The 21765-nt window shown below is 34.9% G+C and overlaps 4 protein-coding genes across 4 annotated transcripts; 1 reads left to right on the forward strand and 3 right to left on the reverse strand.

The window, feature by feature from the left end:
* Positions 1 to 646: 646 nt before the first annotated feature.
* On the reverse strand, positions 647 to 4754 carry LOC140838239 (uncharacterized). Its single transcript, XM_073204406.1, has 10 exons — positions 4280 to 4754; positions 3612 to 3674; positions 2855 to 2939; positions 2682 to 2750; positions 2369 to 2441; positions 2112 to 2154; positions 1386 to 1468; positions 1230 to 1299; positions 1025 to 1110; positions 647 to 913 (listed from the first exon to the last, which is right to left on the reverse strand). Exons 1-10 carry the CDS (start codon positions 4589 to 4591, stop codon positions 868 to 870), a joined length of 930 nt encoding a protein of 309 aa, XP_073060507.1. The 5' UTR covers positions 4592 to 4754; the 3' UTR covers positions 647 to 867.
* Positions 4755 to 6439: 1685 nt separating this feature from the next.
* Positions 6440 to 7785, forward strand: LOC140837648 (protein IRX15-LIKE). The gene has a single exon (XM_073203763.1). The coding sequence runs from the start codon at positions 6634 to 6636 to the stop codon at positions 7573 to 7575; it is 942 nt and encodes a 313-aa protein (XP_073059864.1). The 5' UTR covers positions 6440 to 6633; the 3' UTR covers positions 7576 to 7785.
* Positions 7786 to 10359: 2574 nt separating this feature from the next.
* On the reverse strand, positions 10360 to 12649 carry LOC140838240 (probable WRKY transcription factor 15). Its single transcript, XM_073204407.1, has 3 exons — positions 11728 to 12649; positions 11508 to 11633; positions 10360 to 10901 (listed from the first exon to the last, which is right to left on the reverse strand). The coding sequence occupies exons 1-3, from the start codon at positions 12486 to 12488 to the stop codon at positions 10739 to 10741; spliced, it is 1050 nt and encodes a 349-aa protein (XP_073060508.1). The 5' UTR covers positions 12489 to 12649; the 3' UTR covers positions 10360 to 10738.
* A 4109-nt stretch (positions 12650 to 16758) lies between these two features.
* On the reverse strand, positions 16759 to 18901 carry LOC140838241 (F-box protein At1g47056-like). The gene has a single exon (XM_073204408.1). The coding sequence runs from the start codon at positions 18689 to 18691 to the stop codon at positions 17078 to 17080; it is 1614 nt and encodes a 537-aa protein (XP_073060509.1). The 5' UTR covers positions 18692 to 18901; the 3' UTR covers positions 16759 to 17077.
* Positions 18902 to 21765: the final 2864 nt, after the last annotated feature.

Consider the following 21765-nt stretch of genomic DNA (forward strand, 5'->3'; position numbering starts at 1 on the left):
ACACAACAACGAGTCTGGTCTCTCGTACCACGTTAAAAGTGTGAACTTTGGCCTCGTTAAATTTTAAAACCTAGTTCAAGAAAGATGATGGTTCATATATATATATATATATATATATATATATATATATATATCAAAAACTTATTTCAGCTGATATGAAAAATCTAATTGCATTAACACCCAGTAAAAACAAAATAAAAAACACTGTATATAAAATTAATTGCATCTTAAACCCCATGTTTTAAAAAAGGGGCTTAAAACTTTCTATCATAGAGATTAAATATGCCTGAATTTTTATTAAATAAAGATGAAATATATTTGATTTTTAAAAAACAAAAATGGAATTAGCCTATTAGTACTTTTTAGAGATTCCATGGCTTTTAAACTTTTCACAATTTTATAAAGAAGTACGACAATCATAAATTACGTGTGTTTCTCGATCTTTACATATATACGTATATTTAATATGATTATATTATATTTAAATGAGCATCCCGTGTAAAATTGCTGTTTCTCATTTAAGAAACATTAGTTCTTAAAATATCTGATGAAACTTGACGCAAACATCTACTGAGACGAACCAGGGAGAGCACTTGACAACTCCATTGTATTGTGGTTAATATTATTCAGAAACTAGCAACAATAAAAGGAACAAATTGAGAAATCACAAGCCAAATCATAATTCAACCGTCATTGATTCCCGTTTCTCAGATACGTTCAAACCATTGCAGGAATGGTTTAGTACATAAGATTGAAATACAAGCGAGATCTACAAACTATTTATTCAAAGTACATGCCTTGATACACTATTCTTCTTAGACACTTGAAAACCGCCAAGCTCCTTGCTTCGCTTGGTATTGTTCCACTCTACCTTGATTTCTTACTTCGCATTCCCATTCGTGACTTTGCAAATCTAGATTGTTGGTTAAGAGAATCGCTCAATGTCACACAAACAAGGAACCGAAGAAGCTATTTATGATAAATAATAAAGTAAAAACAGAGAAGGAAAAAGTTTAAAGGATACTCCAGCCGCATCCCTTCACCAGATGTCGAAGAATAAAGAATCGTGCCTTGTAAACGATTTAAAGCCTCTGTTGAGCAGGCAGTATCCTGAGTTATGAGCATTCATTTTCAGTTTATTTTCTCAGAAAAGAGTACACAATGAAATTAAGAATAATCGATGACTCTCTGCATTATGATTTACCCCAGTTCATCTTACTGCAACGTACCTGAAAGTCTACAAATGACACTGGAGCTCCATATGTGCTTTGCATCTTCAATTTTAAAAATCCGCGACATCTATATCAGACCCAAATAAAGTTAAATTTTTTATAATATGCTATATCATCAAATTGACAATTGTCTTTAAAAGGTCTTCTACAAACCTCGAAAACACACGATTCAGCTCTTCCTCTGAGCAGGTTGGACCCAAATTAGCCACAAAGAGGGTGGGACACGGAGTATTGTTCTGCAGATATTTTGGAAAAATTATTATTCAGTTGCATAAGCAACCCTGAAAATTGAATTGGCGCGGTGTATCAGCATCAAATACCATTATAACCGCATAAAAGGAATTTAAAAAGAAAAACTGCAGTAGCACCACAATCAAAACAAGGGAAAACTCAAGAGTTTGGGGTGTTCACTGATGCACTTAGTAGTAATTAGTAAATGAGTTGTTAAAGACATAAACACAGCAACCAAAAGTAGCATAACTAATTTACATTCATTTAGACCCATTTCAAAATTGGCGAAAAAAGATAAAACTTTGATCCCAAGTTTGAACAACATGTGGTCCCATCTCAAATTGCTCAAGCAGTCCGGCAGCCCTAACACTTCTAAGTCATTTGTTCAAATACAGGCCCTTTCGAGACCATTAGGTAGATTTTACATAATCTTGTGAGCGGATACAATCCAATTCTTTAGTGAGGAACTTTAAAATATTCAAGTTTAGGGGGAGTAGGAGCCCATCAAAAGCTCCTATAGAATATTTTATGTTACGATGTAAATTCTTGGCATTTATTCAAATTCTATACTTCATAATATCTGGCACATAATTATCGCACAGAAGAAAAGACTACACTGAATTCAAAAATTAGGGAAGTAACACTCACTGATTTTACAGCCGCATTCCCCATTCCACCAACACTTCCAAAACTGGAACATGACAAAAAATAAAAGTTAGTAGAGTCACTCCGTTATCAGCATGCTAGACTAGCAAAGACCTCTTAACTCAAGGAAATAGGGCACATGGCAAGTACTTCTGCTTCACCCTAGACCTTTCAGCCAGAAGTAACCATTAAGGTAGGTAAAACTCGGAAACTGAAGTAATCACTTCCAAGTAAAGTTGTGCATGAGTAGTGCAGATGACCTTTGTGTGGAAGGATAACCAATCGTGTTGTAAGCGGAATTACCGATTCCAGGCATGTGAATGCTGTCAACACCTGCTAGTGCCCAAGCGTGCAAACATGTGTAGAGTGAGATCTTAGAACAGTGTCCTCCATGTGACTAACTAGCTATGCCTTAAAAGAGATCAGATGAGGACCATTCAACCAGTTTTTAAAAAAATATGATTTTAAAATATAGATGAAATAATTCTTTAAAGTACCTGTAATTAACATTCTAACCCTCCAAGTAGAGACTGTTAATAAGCACTGCATAATTAACCTAAAACACATTCTTACCAGGATCATAGCTCCTCTCAAAAGTAGAAGATCCTTTTTGTCTCTTTTCTGAACTTTGTCCCTCATCATCTGATTTGTAAGGTTGTTATTTCACAATATCAGCTACTAGCCAATAATCGATGGGAATTAAGGGGAAAAACAACAAAGGAGATTGTACTCAAGTAGAAATCTACCTGATCTGTGGCGCTTAGACCTAGAATTAGACTTTGCAAGATCAATATACAAAGTAGAACCTTTTTCAAGATCAAAAACCATCCCCTGAAAAAAACAATTTCACGGAAAAACCCAAATGATTATAATCCTTAATTAGAATATTAAATATATAACACTCACCAAACTACAAACAATAAATTTTAATAAAAAGGTTCTCTCTTCAAGTTGAGTGAAGTCTGAAGTGGCTCTTAACCTCTTAATTGAGTGACACATCATCTTTTCTTCACGCCTCATTTCACTTAAAAAATGAATCTCAGTGTCGAAAATAGAACTAAGACTGCAGGAGCCAAGAAAAGGATCTTACACAATATGAAATTTTGGACTGTAAAGAAAAGTCCAATGGCAGTTCATATATCAAGCTAGGCTCGTCATACTCAAACTAAAAGTCATGACCAAACGGAGACTACTTAACTTAGCACTGTCCATTTGACTTACCAAAGATTTGTCAACTTAAGCTCTTAACAAAATCTTTCAAAGGGATCAAAGATTTTTTTACTCTTCAATTACAGCATGTAAGAGTACGTGTTAACTATAAACTTTATCCAAAGATCTAATATAATATGCATGGGCATTGGTTACATAAAAATGATCTTTGTATATAAAGTTTACACCACAAATCTTCACAAAACAAGCTAAAGAATTCATTCTGTGACAACAGGAGTTTAAAATTTATAGAATTTGCAACTGCCATTATTTAAAATCTAGGAGAAGTCTTACACTCAGTGCATGCAAAGCCATAACTGCTGACTGCTGATCCACAAATGTTGCAAAAGCAAATGGCTGGAAACACATAAATCAGGCATTTTCAGAAAAAGAGAATAAATTACTGTAATATAACACAAGTTGAGGTTCAAAAAATCAAAATGATGAAATAAATTCCAGCTAATTCAAACTAACGAGAAATAAATCAGTTTGAAATAACGTAATTCCTAGAACACCAGTAGTTATGAAACTCAAATTTTACAGCTGAGTAACCCAGCAGGCACATGACATCATATAAAATCAATTTAGCCATGCAAGTTTCCATGGGGTTATGGCATGCCTAAAAAAATTAAAGATTAAAGAAATACACACACACACACACAAAACATCGCAAACGTGATTAAATGAATCACAAACTGGCTCGTCTCGAATTTCCACGACCATAATTTAAGCTCATTCACCTATAATTCCCCTTCTGTATTCATTTAGCATGCATAGGTAACAAATAACACAAAATTTCTCGACCTCTAAAACAAAATCCTAGGTGCCAAAACTGGACACAATAGTTAGAATCAAAACATTAGTTTTTTTAAAAAGAGAAAATATTCGAGTAATTAAGCATAAAAAAAGTATATGCTGAACTACGTCTACGAAGCATAAATCCATGTAAAGGTCGTGCATACCTGACTATTAGATGAGGTAGGCGCGCGAAGGTTAGAGGACTGGTATCCTGGGAATTCACGAAATAGATTGTAAATTTCTCTGGGTTTTACATCTTCTGGAAGACCTGCGACGAAGAGTGTTCTCAGCTGATCGTGGGAGGAGTTCGGATAGAGTGGGGAAGCGTAGGTGACAAATTGAGGTTGGACATGAATTGGATGAGAAACGACAGATGGAGGTTGATGAGACGTCCCCGGAGGAGGAGGCGGAGGCGGGGTGGGCTGGTAATATGGGTGGTGGATTGGTGGCGCGTAGTAAGACGTGAGGTCGTCCATGGAGGATGGAATTCGAAGATCAACGAACCCTAGGTTCCACCAACGTTCCTTCGGAGAAAATAGAAATGGATCCGATCTACACCTGGACGACCAGGACCCGTTATATCAAATCAAACCTCGTAAAATGAACAGTTGAACATAAAAGCCCATTTAGATTCCCAAAATCCCTAAACTTAGGGGATTAGGAAAATGCTAATGCACCAAAAGCATTGATCAAAAACATATTTAGAGTGAGTCTCGTGTAATCGATAAGACGGGTCAACCCTACCCATATTCACAATAAAAAGAAGTACTCTTAGCATAAAAAGTAATATTTTTTCATTATTACCTAAATAAGAGATCCGTCTCACAAATATGACCCGTGAGACCGTCTCACACAAGTTTTTACCACATATTTATTATGAACCCTATTCTTTTCTGCTTGGTTTATCTCACCATCATTTGTTCTTATTGCATATAATAACATTCACATAGATAACAATAGAACGGGTATGACAAAACACGAGACATATTTTTAAATTCGACAAGTTTAATCCATGTCAGACCCGCTAAAAATTGTATAATTTTAAATTTAAGTTACTACACAATAAAAATCTTTAGAAATTAATAAATCATCAAATTTACTTACTAATTTTATATTAATTATATTTAAGAAAAATTATAATACCAAATTAAAGCATAGCTGAAACACCCGGGACGGCTTTCATATCTAAAACTGGTAATTTGTCATGTCTAGATATTCATGTAGTTGGTGAGGTTCCCTTTCTAAGTGTCTTTTAAACGGTAGATGAGATCCTATCTATGTGGGCATTACCCTCACTTCATTTTAACAGATAAGATCTAGCCACACATACAATTTCAAAAAAAAAAAATGGGTCTTATATATGCATGGGCAAATCTTGGCCATCCATCCTATCATGGGGACAATGCCCACATGAGCAGAATGAAATAAACCTTTTTAAACCAACTTGATTGCCTAAGCTGTCGAGCTTATTTATCTTCAGCCCTGCTCGATTAACACGCAAACTCGTCAAATTTGTGGTGTATAACTCTCAATATTTTCTCGACCCATAATACAAAGACGATAAACAAATATAATATATATATATATATATATATATATATATATATATATATATATATATATATATTGATAACATAATTATTAAAAAAATTCTATAGAATTTGAGACAATAATAATCTATTAATATTAATTAGCTAATCAATAAAGATACTTTAGTTTTGAAGTTGACTTAAATCTTATATATTAATGAAATCAATTTCGTGTTGTTGTAGTGCTGAGTCATTTATATATAAAGGAAGAAGATAGATAGATATATGACGAATTTTCAGAGGACATACAGCTAGCCCACATTCAGTATATAATTCTACTTAATTAAATCCAATCACAACAAATATCGGTCGTTTTTTTCCTTGCTTTGGTTTGTACAGCTAATGCAATTAAGGTTATACCTCACTTCAATAAAAATAATAGCTATGGCAACAATTTATATACAAATTTTGACAAGGGAAATGATTAATTATCCGCAGGGTCTCCTTATTGATAATTAAGCTTAATGTTATTAAATTAAATGAAGGGGTTCCTTAGAAAAATGAAAATGGTATAGAGAAGGAAAAGCGACTTCTGGCTTGTAATTAGTTAATGAGTCGCTGCAAGCGTACCAAACGTCGTCCACCGGCTCCCCTTCAACAACCACTCCCCGAATACATCAAATTTATAATAATTAGACCTATATTTTATCTCAATTAGGCAATACCAAACGGGAAAAAAATTATATATTAAATTAAATATAGCCCGTGGAGAGTTAATTCAGATAAATTAATAAAACTAACTATTCATGAGTTTCCACAATCATTTATGGGTGAAAATGTAACGTCATGTTTATATTAATGTTAGCCCGACGTTAACCACTCAGACATCTTTAAAACTCACGACTTCTCCTTCAAATGTTCTAAGAATCTTGAAAATAGTTTACTTTCTTTGTGTGATATATTCCTTATCATATATTTGCAAGCGTAAAATGAAGAACAATCCGAGCAATGGCACCAAGCTTATACTTCTTCACCCTTACATACAGAAACAAGGAGGTTCAAATCGGCTATGGCTTCTAGCGATCGTCTCTTTTATAACATTGGCCTTTCTCACCACCTTAATCTACACCAGGGAATCTATAACCACCACAACAACCTCCGTCGCCACCCGTGCCGCCGTCACTTCACCTCTGTCGAGATCCGTTGTCAGGGCACTCGTTCATTACGCCTCTAACTCGAACAGCACCGACCGCATGTCGTACATGGACATGAACCAGATCTCCGAAGCCCTCCGACAATGCTCTCAACCTTGTAATTTCCTTGTTTTCGGCCTGACACACGAAACCCTTCTTTGGAATGCTCTAAACCACAATGGACGCACCGTTTTCATCGATGAGAATCGGTACTACGCTGCCTACATCGAGGAGAAGTACCCGGAGGTTGAAGCTTACGATGTCCAGTATTCCACGAAACTGAGCGAGATGCCGGAGCTGATCGCGGCAATTAAAGAGCAGGCGCATAACGAGTGTCGGCCGGTGCAGAATCTCCTATTCTCAGAATGCAAGCTTGGCCTCAATGATCTGCCGAATCAACTGTACGAGGTGGATTGGGATATAATCCTCGTAGATGGACCTCGTGGATACTGGCCCGAGGCGCCGGGGAGAATGGCTGCCATATTCACAGCCGCCGTGCTGGCGAGGAGCAAAAAGGCCAGCTCCGGGAACCCGAAGACTCATATATTCGTGCATGATTTCAACATGAAAGTGGATAGAATCACGAGCGATGAATTTTTGTGCAGGGAAAATTTGGTGAAATCCAAAGATCGTATGGGGCATTTTATTTTGGAGAGAATGGAGAGTAGCAGCACAAAGTTCTGTCGGAATAGCCATACCCATTCATCGCCAGCCGAAGATTCTTCTTCATCGTCTTGATTAATTAATTTTACTCTGACTTGTCACTGCCTCCAGAAATTGCTGAGATTTATATAATTTAAATTGGTGTAACCATTTTGCTGGGTGAGTTCTGTAAAAATAATAGTATTTTTTTTTTTTTTTTGGATTCTAGAATGCAATTTCTTTTACATTTTTATAATGATGTAATTTCTTTTATTTGCAAGCCTTGTCAGTATTTAATTCTATTCAAGACAATAATAAATCATGTTCAATATTCTTTTCCTATTAGTATTCATCACTTAACAAGTCCGTTGCTCAAGTTTTAGAGACAAAGTTGAATTAAATTTCATTTAGTATAAGTTTTGCAAGACATGGATTCCAACCACTTACACCTCTTGAGAAGATGTCAAATTGACAATCGGATTTTCAAACATTTGTCGTGGATTGTGTAACGTTAGGCCCCAAATGGGTACTCTTGGGCTCGAATGAAAGGGAAAATGAAACAAGCCCGCTCTACTATCGGATCATTGAGCCATTAGAAAAATCTTTGAGAAAGTGATATTTAATATGCTGCACCCACTTCTCATGCTCCGAGTCGTTGCGAAATAGTACACGATTTCCTTTATCCCAGGTCAAGTAAATAGTTACCTACAAAAAATAATAGCATGGTTGAAGGGAACTATTAGAAATATTACTCCTGCCCTGTAAAGTAAAAATTCATCAATGTATTTATCTAAGCTCCAAAAATCCAAATTTTGGGTAGATTGTGACTTTGTACATCATATGTGAGTGAATCAGGGTCATTCATCCATAAATTTGGAGACCAGATATCATATTCTCTTAAAGAAAGAATATCGATGTTAAATATACCATATGTGTGCAATGAATATCGCTCGTCCCACTCCAAGTAGTGAATGATCAAAACATGGTTGAAATCGCGAAGCGTTGTGTTAAGTTGTTGGAGCAATATTTCGAACAACTAGCAAATAAATTCGAAAATTTCGAGCTAAACTCGAGCCAAAGAAATTAAAAATTTTGAACTTCGAATCAGCTCGAGCCAAAGGAATTTTTTTTTGAGATTTTGATCTTTTTTGTCCAAAATCACTAAATCCATCAGATATTATTTATTTGACATCGATTAAGTTATACGTGACACATGCAGAGAGAATATTTATGTAGAGAGAATAATATCATATTACTCAATTTCAAATTAATGTGATAAAAAAAAAGACATGGAAAAATAAAGCAATAAGACTCACAATACTTCAAGGTGGGAGGAAAAAAAATTTGTGATTTCCTTTTATTTTTGTTTATGTATATTTTAATGTGTGTAATATAAATATTATTTTGTCACATATGCCAAGTAGGATAGATTCAGTTCAAAATAAACTATATGCGATGAATTTAGTGGTTCTGAGAAAAAAAAAATAGATTAAAAAAGAGCCATATTACTCTATGAAACAAAACTTTTACAATTATATGACTAAAACAAAAAACCAATCTAACTTACATATTTTTTAGATTTCATCGATAAAATATATTAAAAAAACACATTTGATAATATATTTTTTATTTTGTAAAAAAGTGAGCTAAAGATAAATTTTTGTTTGCATCAAATCAATTGTTTTTAAAAAAAAATTCAGAATGTCTCTAGATTGAAAATGAAATATCCATCTCAAAATCAAAAGACAGTTCTTTGAAAAATGGTTTTTCGTGACGGAATCCCATGAGAAAACAATCTAACGTAATATCTTGGTGTAACAATCCATGTACAACCAAATACCAATATAAATTTATCACATGCATTGATTAAGAAAAGTTTCTTGAATTTGTTAAAACTTTAATTCAAAAAAAAAAAAACATAATTTTTGTTTTTGAGATCCATTCAAAATATTGTCAATTAAAATAATCAAAAGCCGCAAAGGTTGCCATAAATGACAGACAACGCGAAGCTCGGAAGCAGGCAGAGTCGTGAATACTTGTGTAGGTCTCACTGTAAAACTCTACCATATTAATCACGCAGCTGCATATTTTGACTTTACGTCAATCCAAATAATGCAAAACATAATATATTCTATGCAATTTCAAACCAAACTCGCTCTTAATTTCCTAACCCCCTACCCCAACCAAATTACCTGATATTCATTGTACGCAATAAAATAATTTTTCATGCATTCACTTTACAATACACAGCAATATCTAATTAACTTTGGCCATTCCAACTCCCAACCCCTTCCGCTTTTAATTTTCTTGGTCAACCGTCCAACACACAAGCTAAATGCTTCGTCATTATTACTCTAAGCCACATGTTTACCTAATATTTTCTTTCATTTTTCAACCATCGTCCTTGTTATTAGAACGACAGTTTTTTAGGTTTAATTCAAGAAACAAACGTAGGGGAATTCTACGATCCACCGTGTGTAGCATGGAAGTTTTGACACGGATCGGATAAAAATATATAATTAAAATGATGTGATCAGTCAAACTGAAATCAGAAAACGACCCTTTTGCGCTGTGATTCGTAGACTTTTACAAGTCTAATATTGGCACTATCTGCAATTATTCTTCGTCATTGAATAATTGTCAGATATATATTTGTTCAACATTAATTATTTACTATATGATTTTTTAAAACAATATTCTTAAAAAATAGTGGGAAATCGGATGCCAAAGTTACATATTGAGATTCGAGCCGATGCAAATCCAAAGGAGGATTAGTTAAGCATAAAAAAGACAAGAAACAAAAGCAAAAGCACACGACAAATTAACTAAACTAAAGAAAGATAAATATCTCACCCCCCCTTTTCTTTTCTTTTTTTAAAGGGAATTTAACTATACAAGTACCACACATACATACTCACTATTCAATTAGAGATCCAAAAACGAAAATTAAATAAGAATGGGAATTAATTGTTCCGTCACACATTGCACAAATCGCATCAAATCTACCACTGACCATACCTTTTTTGTAAGGAAATAAATATTAAAATATAATACAAGTTGATAATCTCGAAATTCGCATCGTACCAAGAAATAAAGGAACTTCACTCCTAACCTTTGGCGAAGTCCGAACAGATGCCATATTGACAAATTCAGCCATAAACCCAAATAAATGTCCAGTGTTAGACATATAAATATTTAGGCAGCCCTTCTTTGGAGAAGCTAGCTACCATGCATACGTACATATATATTGTATCGTGAATTAAGAAGACTCTAAAATCATGGTACTATTGGTTTCAGCAATGGCGAGAGAATGATTGTGCTGGCCTTCATACGTGACGACTAGCATTGATGGATCATCCAAAGCCCTCTCCACATGTTTACGGGCCGGGCACCCTCTAACGCTACTGCACTTGTAGTAACCTCTGCAATTTTTATTATTATTAATAATACCACAAGCTTAACTGATTTTATGTGAGATCTAAAAATAATCACTCATATATATGAAAACTCGATAAATCTGGGCTTAGAGAGGATGAAATATATAGGAAACTTTTGGGAAAGGAGATCCCTTAACTAAGCAGCTAATATATTGGTAGATTTGGCGAAATTTCACCCCATCTCACGGTGAAGGAACGATGACACTTTATTAACTTGTTGCTGTGTGAAAATGCTACTCAATTAGTGAAATAAAACTTGGATTTCTTGTTATATATTCCCTCAAATTGCCAAAAAGAACATTTGTTTTTCCAGATTCAATATAAATAATGAAGTAATTGGATCTGTAACATTAACCCCATGCGTTCGGGCACCGCTGAGCTATTGAAAATTTATGAGAGGAAAATTGTATAGATGTTGCGATAAATGGTTTAAAAATCAGAAAACACTAAGAAAGATAATTTATTAAAGAGTAGCTAGTATCATATTTATCTCAAATTTTAGAGATTTACATGCTTGTTTGACACAAATTTTGACATTTGTGTTTTTATTATTATATATATATGATTACTGAAATAAATATGCTTTGGTACCTAGGATGTGGAGAACCTTTGATGGGTTTCTGCCCGTATTTTCTCCAGGAATAATCATCCGGTGGAATATCAGACATTTTCATGCTGATCGCGGGAATCCTAATCACTCTCTTTACTCTCAGTTTCCTGCCATTAAAATAAAAATCAAAGCTTAATCTTATGTTAAAGAATTATGAAACAGACGTCGCTGAATAGTTTAGGTGTTCTACCAGATACTCACTTTCTTTTTGAACAGTGGCAGCGGCCGGAGGAGCCACTGCACCCGCCGGATACGACGTTTTCCGACGAAGTGCATTTCCTCTTAAAAGAAGAACAAGATGACAGAGGAGGCTTCCCGGTAGAATTCGAAACCTGAGAAAGACTACCAATCATGTGAAGCACCGAGGAAGACGATGTTTGCTGCTGCTGCTGCTGCTTAGTTTCGGAAAGATCGCCGCCGGTCATCGATGATAAAAACGAATTCCCTCGGGAAACCATCGGCGAGTAAGAGAAACTAATCGTCTTAGACCCCGATTCTTTGACATTTTCCACTCCATTTCTCATCAGAACATGGTGATAATCTGAAGCTGGGATTTGTTGAATCGGTGTAGGACAGTAAACTTTGGCATAATTTTGAGTTTCTGCTCGAGGGTTTTCCATAACCATATTGGGAATCGGCACAGAATCAGGAGACGAGTCCGGATTATAAGCAGTAGCAGTAGTAGCAGTGGAAGAAGAAGTTAGCGGAGCTCTTCTGAACCGAGCATGGCCGGTTCGCGTCCGGGTAAGAAGAGAAATAACTCTCTTAAACTTGCTCACCGCGACATCCGCCACCGCCGCGTAATCCATCTCCATTTCATCTGGGCTTCGATCTTGCTCCGACGTGAACAGTTTCAAGAGCTTTTCAACACTTTGTAGCCCAGAAGCAGCTTCTTTCGCGTATTCTTCTGACTGTGATATAAGACTTCTGTTCCTGTAATTCATCATGAGCTCCACAGCCATTGCCGCTGCCACCGATTAAAATATGTGCTTCTTTTTACAGTCTCTATGTATGCATCCCACAGTAATGTAGAGAATAGAAGAGAAGAAAAGGGAACGTTGAACGTATGAAATGGGAAGATAATTTATCGTGAAAACGAAACTGGAGATTGGTGAGTTAAAAGAAAATAGAGAGGTGGTGGATGGTAAAGTAAACAGTAGGTCACTGACCTGTCACTTTATCTGCATCGTCAAATTTAGGTGCGAATAAAGATCACATCTGCACCCTTGGATCATATTACTATATCGAATCTCGTGCGACAAGAATGGCTGACAAATATAAAGGCAACACTTTTTTTTATTATTATTATTATTATTAACAACATCATCAAACATTCTCATTAGCTATGGATGAATATTAATCATCTAAATTAAGTTGTTTTTTCTCGTTTATTTTGAAATGAGTTCTAAGATATCATTTTAATTATTTTTATTCAAATTTTCAATAGTATACAACTTATTCTAATCATTTCATTAACATGCTAATTTAATATATATCGGGTTGGAATAGTGTTTGATCTCTTTTTCACATGACCAAATAATGTCAGAAGTCTCTCATTAATCTTATCATCTACTGGAGCTACACCTTAATAGCTCGTGAACTTTTCATTCCTAATTTTATCCTTGTGTATTTTGTCACACTTTTATCTTTAACATACACATATTTGCTATCGTCATCTTGTAGTGTGGTAATGACCGAACATTACGAGCCATAAAAGCAAAGCTGGTTGATTAATAATATTTTATCATTTTCATTTTAATCTCGCAAACATATTTAATTTTCTCTCATAAGACTCCCAATGGCATCCTCAATTTCATTCATCGAACTTTAATCATATGATTTATATCATCCGTAATCATGTCCATGGATCATCTATTCATTTAAATTCAGGGCCAAAGTTTTCAGTCTTTTAGCGACTAATTCTAGAGGTGATTCTAGATACCAATCAAGGCATAATTAGTGTTTTTGTTTCAAATTTATTTGTTACGTTGAGTCTAGGTAAGTTGGTCACAACTTACGTTTTAAGATCGAGACAAGAGGAAAAGGAAGAAACTACGCTTCCAAGACTTTGGCCTTTTTGGTGTGAGGTGGGGTCCAGTTGAAACATTAAGAATCGGTCTAACTATTTCAAATTTTAATTGAGATATGCATGCAAAATTCTATTGAAAAACTATAATATTTATAGTTTAATTGATTGAATCTTATGTATAACTATAATATTTATAGTTTAATTGATTGAATCTTATGTATAAATTTTGAAGGATATATAATATAATATAATATTAATTAAACGTCGAGGCAAAGATGTCAACCGTGTGAGCCAATGGCGTCCGGATGTCGTAAAAGGACGTGTGGGAAATTGGATGATTGGTTGTTTGTGTACTATGGACAATGCTATGTTTGACTTCGAATAAATTTGACTTGGAATCACATGCCTCCATTTAAGAACTCCACTCTTGTCTTTTTCCTCTTGCTTTCACATCCAATTTATTAATTTCCAATATAGACTTTACTTTATTAACCTTTTAATCCTATGGGAGATATTCCTCGTGGAAATTTAGGATAATTTGGAAAAACTATCATCCAAAATTCCCGATTTGTTAAAAATAAAAATTTACGATAAAAATATCAAACTCTCAAAATTTACCAAACTACACACTTTATAAAATTTTCTCTCTGCTCAATTGTGATTTTCTTCACATATTGAGATGACCTATTTATAGAATTCTTTGGAAATAATGCAAAAATAAATATATCATTACATACATCATCACACACTGATTTTCAATATTTTCAATTCTTATTTTCAACATTCAATTTTTTTATTTTCAACATTCAAATATTCTAATTCATATTTTTCAACACGATTAAATTTGTAGAAGACGAGGGTCGTTTTTTTCTAAGAAAATTTTCACTTCAATTGCATCACTCGAGTGAATTTATCCTCTTTGAGCATCTTAAGAATCATTCGATGGCTGAGTTTAAATGATCAAGTACTAGTATGACCATATTTAAAAGTAAATTATTATATCATAACAATGATCATATGAATAGTGAAATTGTGTGGTAATGAAAATAATAATAATAATAATAATGTATAAAAAAAGATAAATATGGTAATAGTTGTAAGAGCAATTTTCTTAAACGTGTTTCTGGAATCCTTGTCGGTTCAATATATGTTTCTTGTCGGATTGCAATGAACTCTACACAGGTCTAGTTTCAATACTCGCTTCCATTAATTTTTTTGGGTTTATTGCAAAAAAAAAAATTGGTGACAGTTTTTTTTAAAAATAAAATAAAATGGAAACGCAGAATCCATAAATGTGAAACTCCCCCCCTATACTATAGAAAAAAAATTGGGGAAAATATAATAAATAATAATCACAAAATTTTAAAATTCATAAATTTTTTTGTCATGAGAAAAACATTATTATTTTTTATTTGAAGAAAACAATTTAATTTTTCACATGTCCTTTTGAAATGCTGAATACGTCACCAATTGCGGCCCTGAAATTCCTGGGCTTGATAAGACCTGGATGGGACTAGTGATGATAAATTCAAGGCCCGTGTCGTCCCGTTAATCCAACATGGACCGTTAAATGGCTTTATATGTGATGCGTTCAAGAAATCTGTCACGGCGAATCACGGTTGATTCGATGCTGGGTGTGTGGGGCACTGCCCCACATTATATCAAAGGTCAGGCTTTCATTTCATGGGGAGAAAAAAATTTTAAAAAAAATGGGTCAGAAAAAATTCTGACCCTTGGATGCATCCCTGCAGGCACTTGAAATATTCCGCGAATCCCAACACAAAATCCAACATGATGCAGAGTAGGATCGCATACTACAAGGCGAATTCTCAGTAGCTGAAATTCATCTCCAATCAGAGTCTAGATTGTTATGTTCCGTTTGATGCGTGTAAAGATTGGAACTTGGACCTAACTCAACCCCAAAAGCTAGCTCAAGGGGGAGGATTGTCCAAGCCAATATATGTCACTCAAAGGTTATTTATCTAACCGATGTGGGACATTTAACACACCCCTCTCACGCCCAGGAATGAACATCTGGAGCGTGAAGTTTACAAATGACCCAATTATGGGCAGAACGGGTGGCCTAATTATAGGCAGTCCAACACATAACGGTGAAACCCGGGCTCTGATACCATGTAAAGATTGGAACTTGGACCTAACTCAACCCCAAAAGCTAGCTCAAGGGGGAGGATTGTCCAAGCCAATATATGTCACTCAAAGGTTATTTATCTAACCGATGTGGGACATTTAACAATGCGTTTGACGAGATAATTAAATGATTAGTAATTAGAGTGATTAAAAAATGAGATATATAGATTAATAGTATAATGAGATAAATAACATGGTGTTTGGTATGATTTTAAAATGATGAATTTATGTTGTAAATTTTATTGTATTGACCAAAATATCCAAATGTTAATTAAATATATACTCTTAAAAAAATTGAATAGATAATTAAATATTTATAATTATAATTTATATTTATTAAAATCAATTTAAATATATTTATTAAAAATTAATTTGTAAATATATATTTACTTTAATAATTTAAAAGCTATTGCAGCAGATGTTTCAGTTTTCAGCTTTGGAGACGACGAAGATGACGAAGATGATGAAAGTGGTTGATGATAATGCTTAGTGATGACTGCTGGTTGTAGGCCGTTTGGATTCGTCCATGAGAGAATGTAAAACGTAACCCTTTTAGTTTTTACGATCCGTTTGTCTGCTATAGCTTCAATGTTTGTTAAATGGTCTTTTTTATGTATATGTGGCTTTCTCAATGAGGCAGAAAGCCGACTTTATAAAATCCCTATTTACTGCAAGGAATCATGGTACATTATTTATGGACATCATCTATCCGTAAATTAGTCCGTGCCACAGAGGTCTAGATTTTATACTAGGGATCCACGTATTATAAATATGATCGATATATTACACAGTAAATAAGTAACCAAGGGCATGGTCACAGGGGCAAACCCCATGAGACGAGGCAGGAGAAACATTGATTTAGTTTTCTTGGTTACTTGACAGAATTCACATTTTAAGTTCCAAATTTCGCCTGTTTGAATCTCTTGTTTTATAAACAATTTCACCACATATATGTATGTATGCATGAACCAAATACCGGTGGAAATTAAGAAGAGGAAATTTCATTTGCAATTCTGGGAAGACGGAAACGAAACAAAAGCATATCAAGTACCAAATGTCAAACAAAAGAAGATGGCATCATAGTCATCATTTGTTAACGCGTGTATTCAGTGTTACTCGTACTCAGGACTAAAGCCCTTTAGTCAACCATTGAGCCAACTGGCTGGCCACCAAGAATGGACTTGGTAGATTACAATAGGATGGCACAGTGCCAGGGGAAAACGATCTCAGTTTGAACACATCCGAGTGGCGAATTTACATTGGACACTACTAAAACACAACAAAAGTACAAACTCAAAGTTGAGACAAAACCATGTCTAAACACAGCAACTCAAGATCGACCACGAGTTCACAATTATGACTCATTCAATTCATTCACAAGCTATCCTGTAAACCACCACCACCACCACCATTTGATAACCTCCGAAAAGCACAAGGAACAAATATCCTTGCCGCAAAAAGATTAAACCTTGACTTATTCGAGGATCGACCCCCATTACTCCCTGACGCACCATCAACATTTGCAATTCCACTAGACATTGCTCCACTAATAATATGGGGAAAATCAACACCTTCGTCTTGTGCCCCTCCATCACTCGTACTCGCATCCATAACCTCAGGTTCAATCTCATCTGAATCTAAATTCACAGCTAAAGATACCCTCCTCGCCCTTAGCCAATCTGCAACCTCACTCGTTACTCCCTTGCACTTCTTAACTTTGATCTTCACCAAATTGGGACACCCCAATGCAAAAGCCTCAATCCCTGAATCTGTAACACGACAACCCTTTATACAAAGCTTCTTCAACGCCATACATTTTGCTGCAATACAAGAAACCTCAGGATCACCAATGGTTTCACTACCACAAAGAGCTAATCTTTCCAATTTTTTACATTTTGACGCCATAGTCATCAAACTCACAGAAGTTGGGTTTACCCCAATAAGAACAAGTTCCACAAGATTTACGCTATAATTTGCAATTGAAATCAACCCCTCATCACCTATCCTGTTCGTCCTCCACCCATCAATATGGAGTTTCCTCAAAAGCTTACAAGCCTCAGCAATGGCTGAAATCCCGAAATTCGAGCAATCAGGAGCCTTCACCAAGTGCAAGATCTCTAATTCGGGGCACTTAGTGAGAGCCATCAGCCCCACATCAGTCACCTGCAGCCTCTCCAAATGAATCTCAGTTAAACAATTTTTTCTGCCAGTAATGTTCTCCAATAACCTGTCCCAATCACCCAAACACCTCAGAATCTTCAAAGTTTTCAAATTTTTGGAGCCAATAATCAAGGGCCCAAAACATTGCCCATTATAAAGCTCCTTAAGAGTAATTGATTTCAGCGATGAAGCAGCAATCCCTGGCCCAATAGGCTCTCCCGCAAACCCATCATTAATTCCCCGCAAACGCTTCACAGAAAGTTCCTCTAACGAAGAACAGTAATTCAGCAGAGCATTCATCCCTTTAGCTCCAAACATACAAGATCCACAGGAGAATTTACGCAAAGACTTGCAGTTTTGAGCTAAGGCCAACATACCCTGATCGCAGATTTCGCGGCAGCCGCGTAGCTTGAGGCGGGTGAGATTTTGGCATCGCAGGGAGATCAAGGTCAACGCGTCATCGTTCATGCTGATCGATTTGCGGTCGCATCGGAGGGCGAGTTTAGTGACGGAGTCGAACCGGTTGAATAACGCGGGGAGGTGGACGGCAACCTCGTTGATAGCGTTAAGAGCAAGACGGTGGCGGTTCTGGCCTTCGACTGCTAACCAGCGGCGGCAGACAAGGGAACTTTGCTTCCTATCACCTGCGCCCAGAGACTGGAAAATTAAACCTAAGCATTCGTCGGGGATCTCGGAGGTGTAGTCCTGCTGTTGATTTACCATAACGACACCCAACGTCGGGGGATCAGAGATGGTGGGCCGAGTGGGATGATGGAAATGGGTCGAACCCACCGACGAATTGCCTGGGGCGGAAGTGGTCTGCCCCATTCCAGGTTATTTCGGAGAGGAAAAACACGCGCCGCCGATGGAAGATGTTGGACGAGCTCCAGATTTGGGGAGGATAGGTTTATTATACGACGTGTGGCGGAAATAAAGAAACGTGCCCCGTCAAAAGGGCACTCGCGGCCGCGCGTCAACGCCACGACCAAATAATTGAAGTGATTCTTGTATTAGAAACGAACATATAATGTAAGCTACATTCAATTATAAATATTTATAGCAACATAAACAAGAAAAAGATTTTCTTTTCATCCATGTACTTGCTACATCTATCTATTTATTTAAATATGATATAATGAAATTGAGTAATGTCACATGTATAGTTAGATTTCTACAATAATTTTTATAACACACAAAATTAAATATAAAAATTATATTTATTAAAATTTCATAATATAAATCAAAATATTACAAAAAAATAGTTATAAATATCATTGTACGATATATTGATTGTACATGTAGTATTATTCAGTGAAATTTTGTTAGTTATGCTAAAAGCTCTAATATTTTTTGAATTCCGATATGTTAGACTTGAAAGTGATTCATTAACGCAATCTATTAAAGTTCTAGTTTCAAAATTATAGTGTTTTCAGTTTCATGTTGAATTTATCGTGCATAAAGTATTCTGTACCAAAATGTTTTCTAATGTAGAATTTTACGCTAGCTCCTTGTTAAGTGAAATACTAAAATGTCAAAATAGTGAGCATTTTTTGACAGATTGAAGAGTTGCAAGTTTAGGTTGATTTAGTCCTCCGCTAGGGCCTGAATGGGCACACACGGTACGACCAATACTTGGACTGCGGTTCCTTATTTCTCCTTTTCTTCTCCTTCCACTTTTTTAAGGAGATGATTTCCCTCTTTTTCTTTTAGTTCGTTCAATCCGAAGAAATCTTGTAGTTTGTTTGGTGTAATATTTTCTATATATTTTTGTTTTAGTTTTATTTCCGGAGTATTAACGTAGTCGAGATACCAAAAATGGATGATGTCTCCAACGTTTTTCTATTTGTTAGTGAATTCCTTGCAAATTACATAATACATTTGAATTGGTGACGACTTGTTCTATTTCTTTAATCTTTAATTTTAAATGATTAGATATAAACAATTATTTTAATAATAAAAACTTTAAATCAAATCGAGTGTAGAAAAGTTAAGTGGTCCAACTCAAAAGAAAAATATATTGGAAGACTAAATGCCTCATAAATTCATATATATATCATCACGGCCACGCCGATTCTTCCCACCAAGTTTAAATTTATTTGATTTTTCTTCGACTTTAAGATTACTTTCACCACCCACCAACAATTACCATCATTACGTTCGAGCGTTACATATATTTAATAAAATAAAATGTTATATAATAATAATAATAATAACAATAATAACGAGGGTGCTTATGGGTTGCTTCTTAGTCACAGATTCATAAAAGTTGTGTTTTGTTGGGGACAAAAATTTGTGAGACGGTCTCACGGACCGAATTTGTGAGACATATCTCTTATTTGGATTATCCATGAAAAATTATAATTTTTTATGCTAAGAGTATTACTTTTTATTGTAAATATGGGTAAGGTTGACCCGTCTCACAGATTAGTATCCGTGAGACGGTCTCACGTGAGACCCATCCTTTGTTGGGATGAGATTATATGGAAGAAGATAATTTCAATTCTTTTCACAATATATAATTTCTTTTTAGGATGGGTCTTACGTGAGACCGTCTTACTGATCTTAATCTGTGAGACGGGTCAACCATATCAATATTCACAATAAAAAGTAATACTCTTAGCATAAAAAGTAATATTTTTTTATGGATAACCCAAATAAAAGATCTGTCTCACAAATACGACCCGTGAGACCGTCTCGCACAAGTTTTTGCCTTTCTTTTACAGCAAGTATATTTTGAGACGTGTCAATCATGTTCATTTTTACAATAATAAATAATAATTTTGATATAAAAAATTATTTTTTATAAATGATCTAAATACAAATATGTCTCACAAAATTTTTTATATTTCTTTAATGTGCTTTGATAGTGTTTCACAGTGGTCACATTGTAATTATTAAGCCTAGTTTAATGGGAAGACATTATAAACCCACCCTGACGAAAAGGTGTGGACTAAATTGCACTAAAATAAAATCTACTTGAATTAAGTAAAACCTATCTACTAAAAGCTGGATTATGAATTAAAATTTCACGATTTTAATATAATCTTGTAATTTAAATTTGAAGTGTTAGCAACATATAAGGTGTGGAAATTTGAAGTTATCCACCAGTAATATATTTGACAAATATTTTGAAATGTGGATTACTATAGTTTGTACTTTATATGTCAATACATACACACACACACACACATATACATACATGTGTTTGTGTGTGAGTTTTTTTTTTTTTTTAAATATATATATTTCTCTGATTGGGTCGTGATGTCATGGGATGCTGAGGTCCACAAAGAATGTTTTCAAAACCAAGACTGAAATAATCGGGCTAAGAAAATGTGGTCCTTTTGTATTTGGGCTTTCACAATTATTGGGTTTTTTTAAAAAAAATATTCTAAATAAATTCGTGTTCGTGAGATAAAAATTTCCCTTAGCACCATCTTCAATTCTAAATTACAAAGTGTTTTTAATGCGATTTACCTTTTTTTGATTTTCTTTATATTTTTATATTGAATTTATCGTGTTTATTTCCTCATTCTGTTTTAAAAGTATTTACTTCGTCCCAATATTTTATACAAAAGATTGAAATTTTGGGTTTTCAAATAAGTACTTTACGTTTTGCTTTTAAAAAAGGCAAGGCATTGTGTTAAAGTACAAGAATTTGAGTCTCTCCCTTTAGCCAAAGTGATTCGCCACTCGCCAGGGTAAAAAAACTGCGGTGGAGATATCCGCAAAGTGAGGAATTTGACTTAAATGGGATTGGTTGCTTTGAAGCTTTGATTAAACTAACCAAAAGCAAAGAGATTGACCAAAAAAATGACAGTAGCGCTGCTGGAGATAGCAACTTTTCAATGTTACTTTGAGCGAAATTCATTCTCTATGTTAGAGTTAAGTTCATTGAATTTTGT

The sequence above is a fragment of the Primulina eburnea genome, chromosome 8, assembly GCF_022965805.1.
Source record: "Primulina eburnea isolate SZY01 chromosome 8, ASM2296580v1, whole genome shotgun sequence".
Taxonomy (NCBI): Eukaryota; Viridiplantae; Streptophyta; class Magnoliopsida; order Lamiales; family Gesneriaceae; genus Primulina; species Primulina eburnea.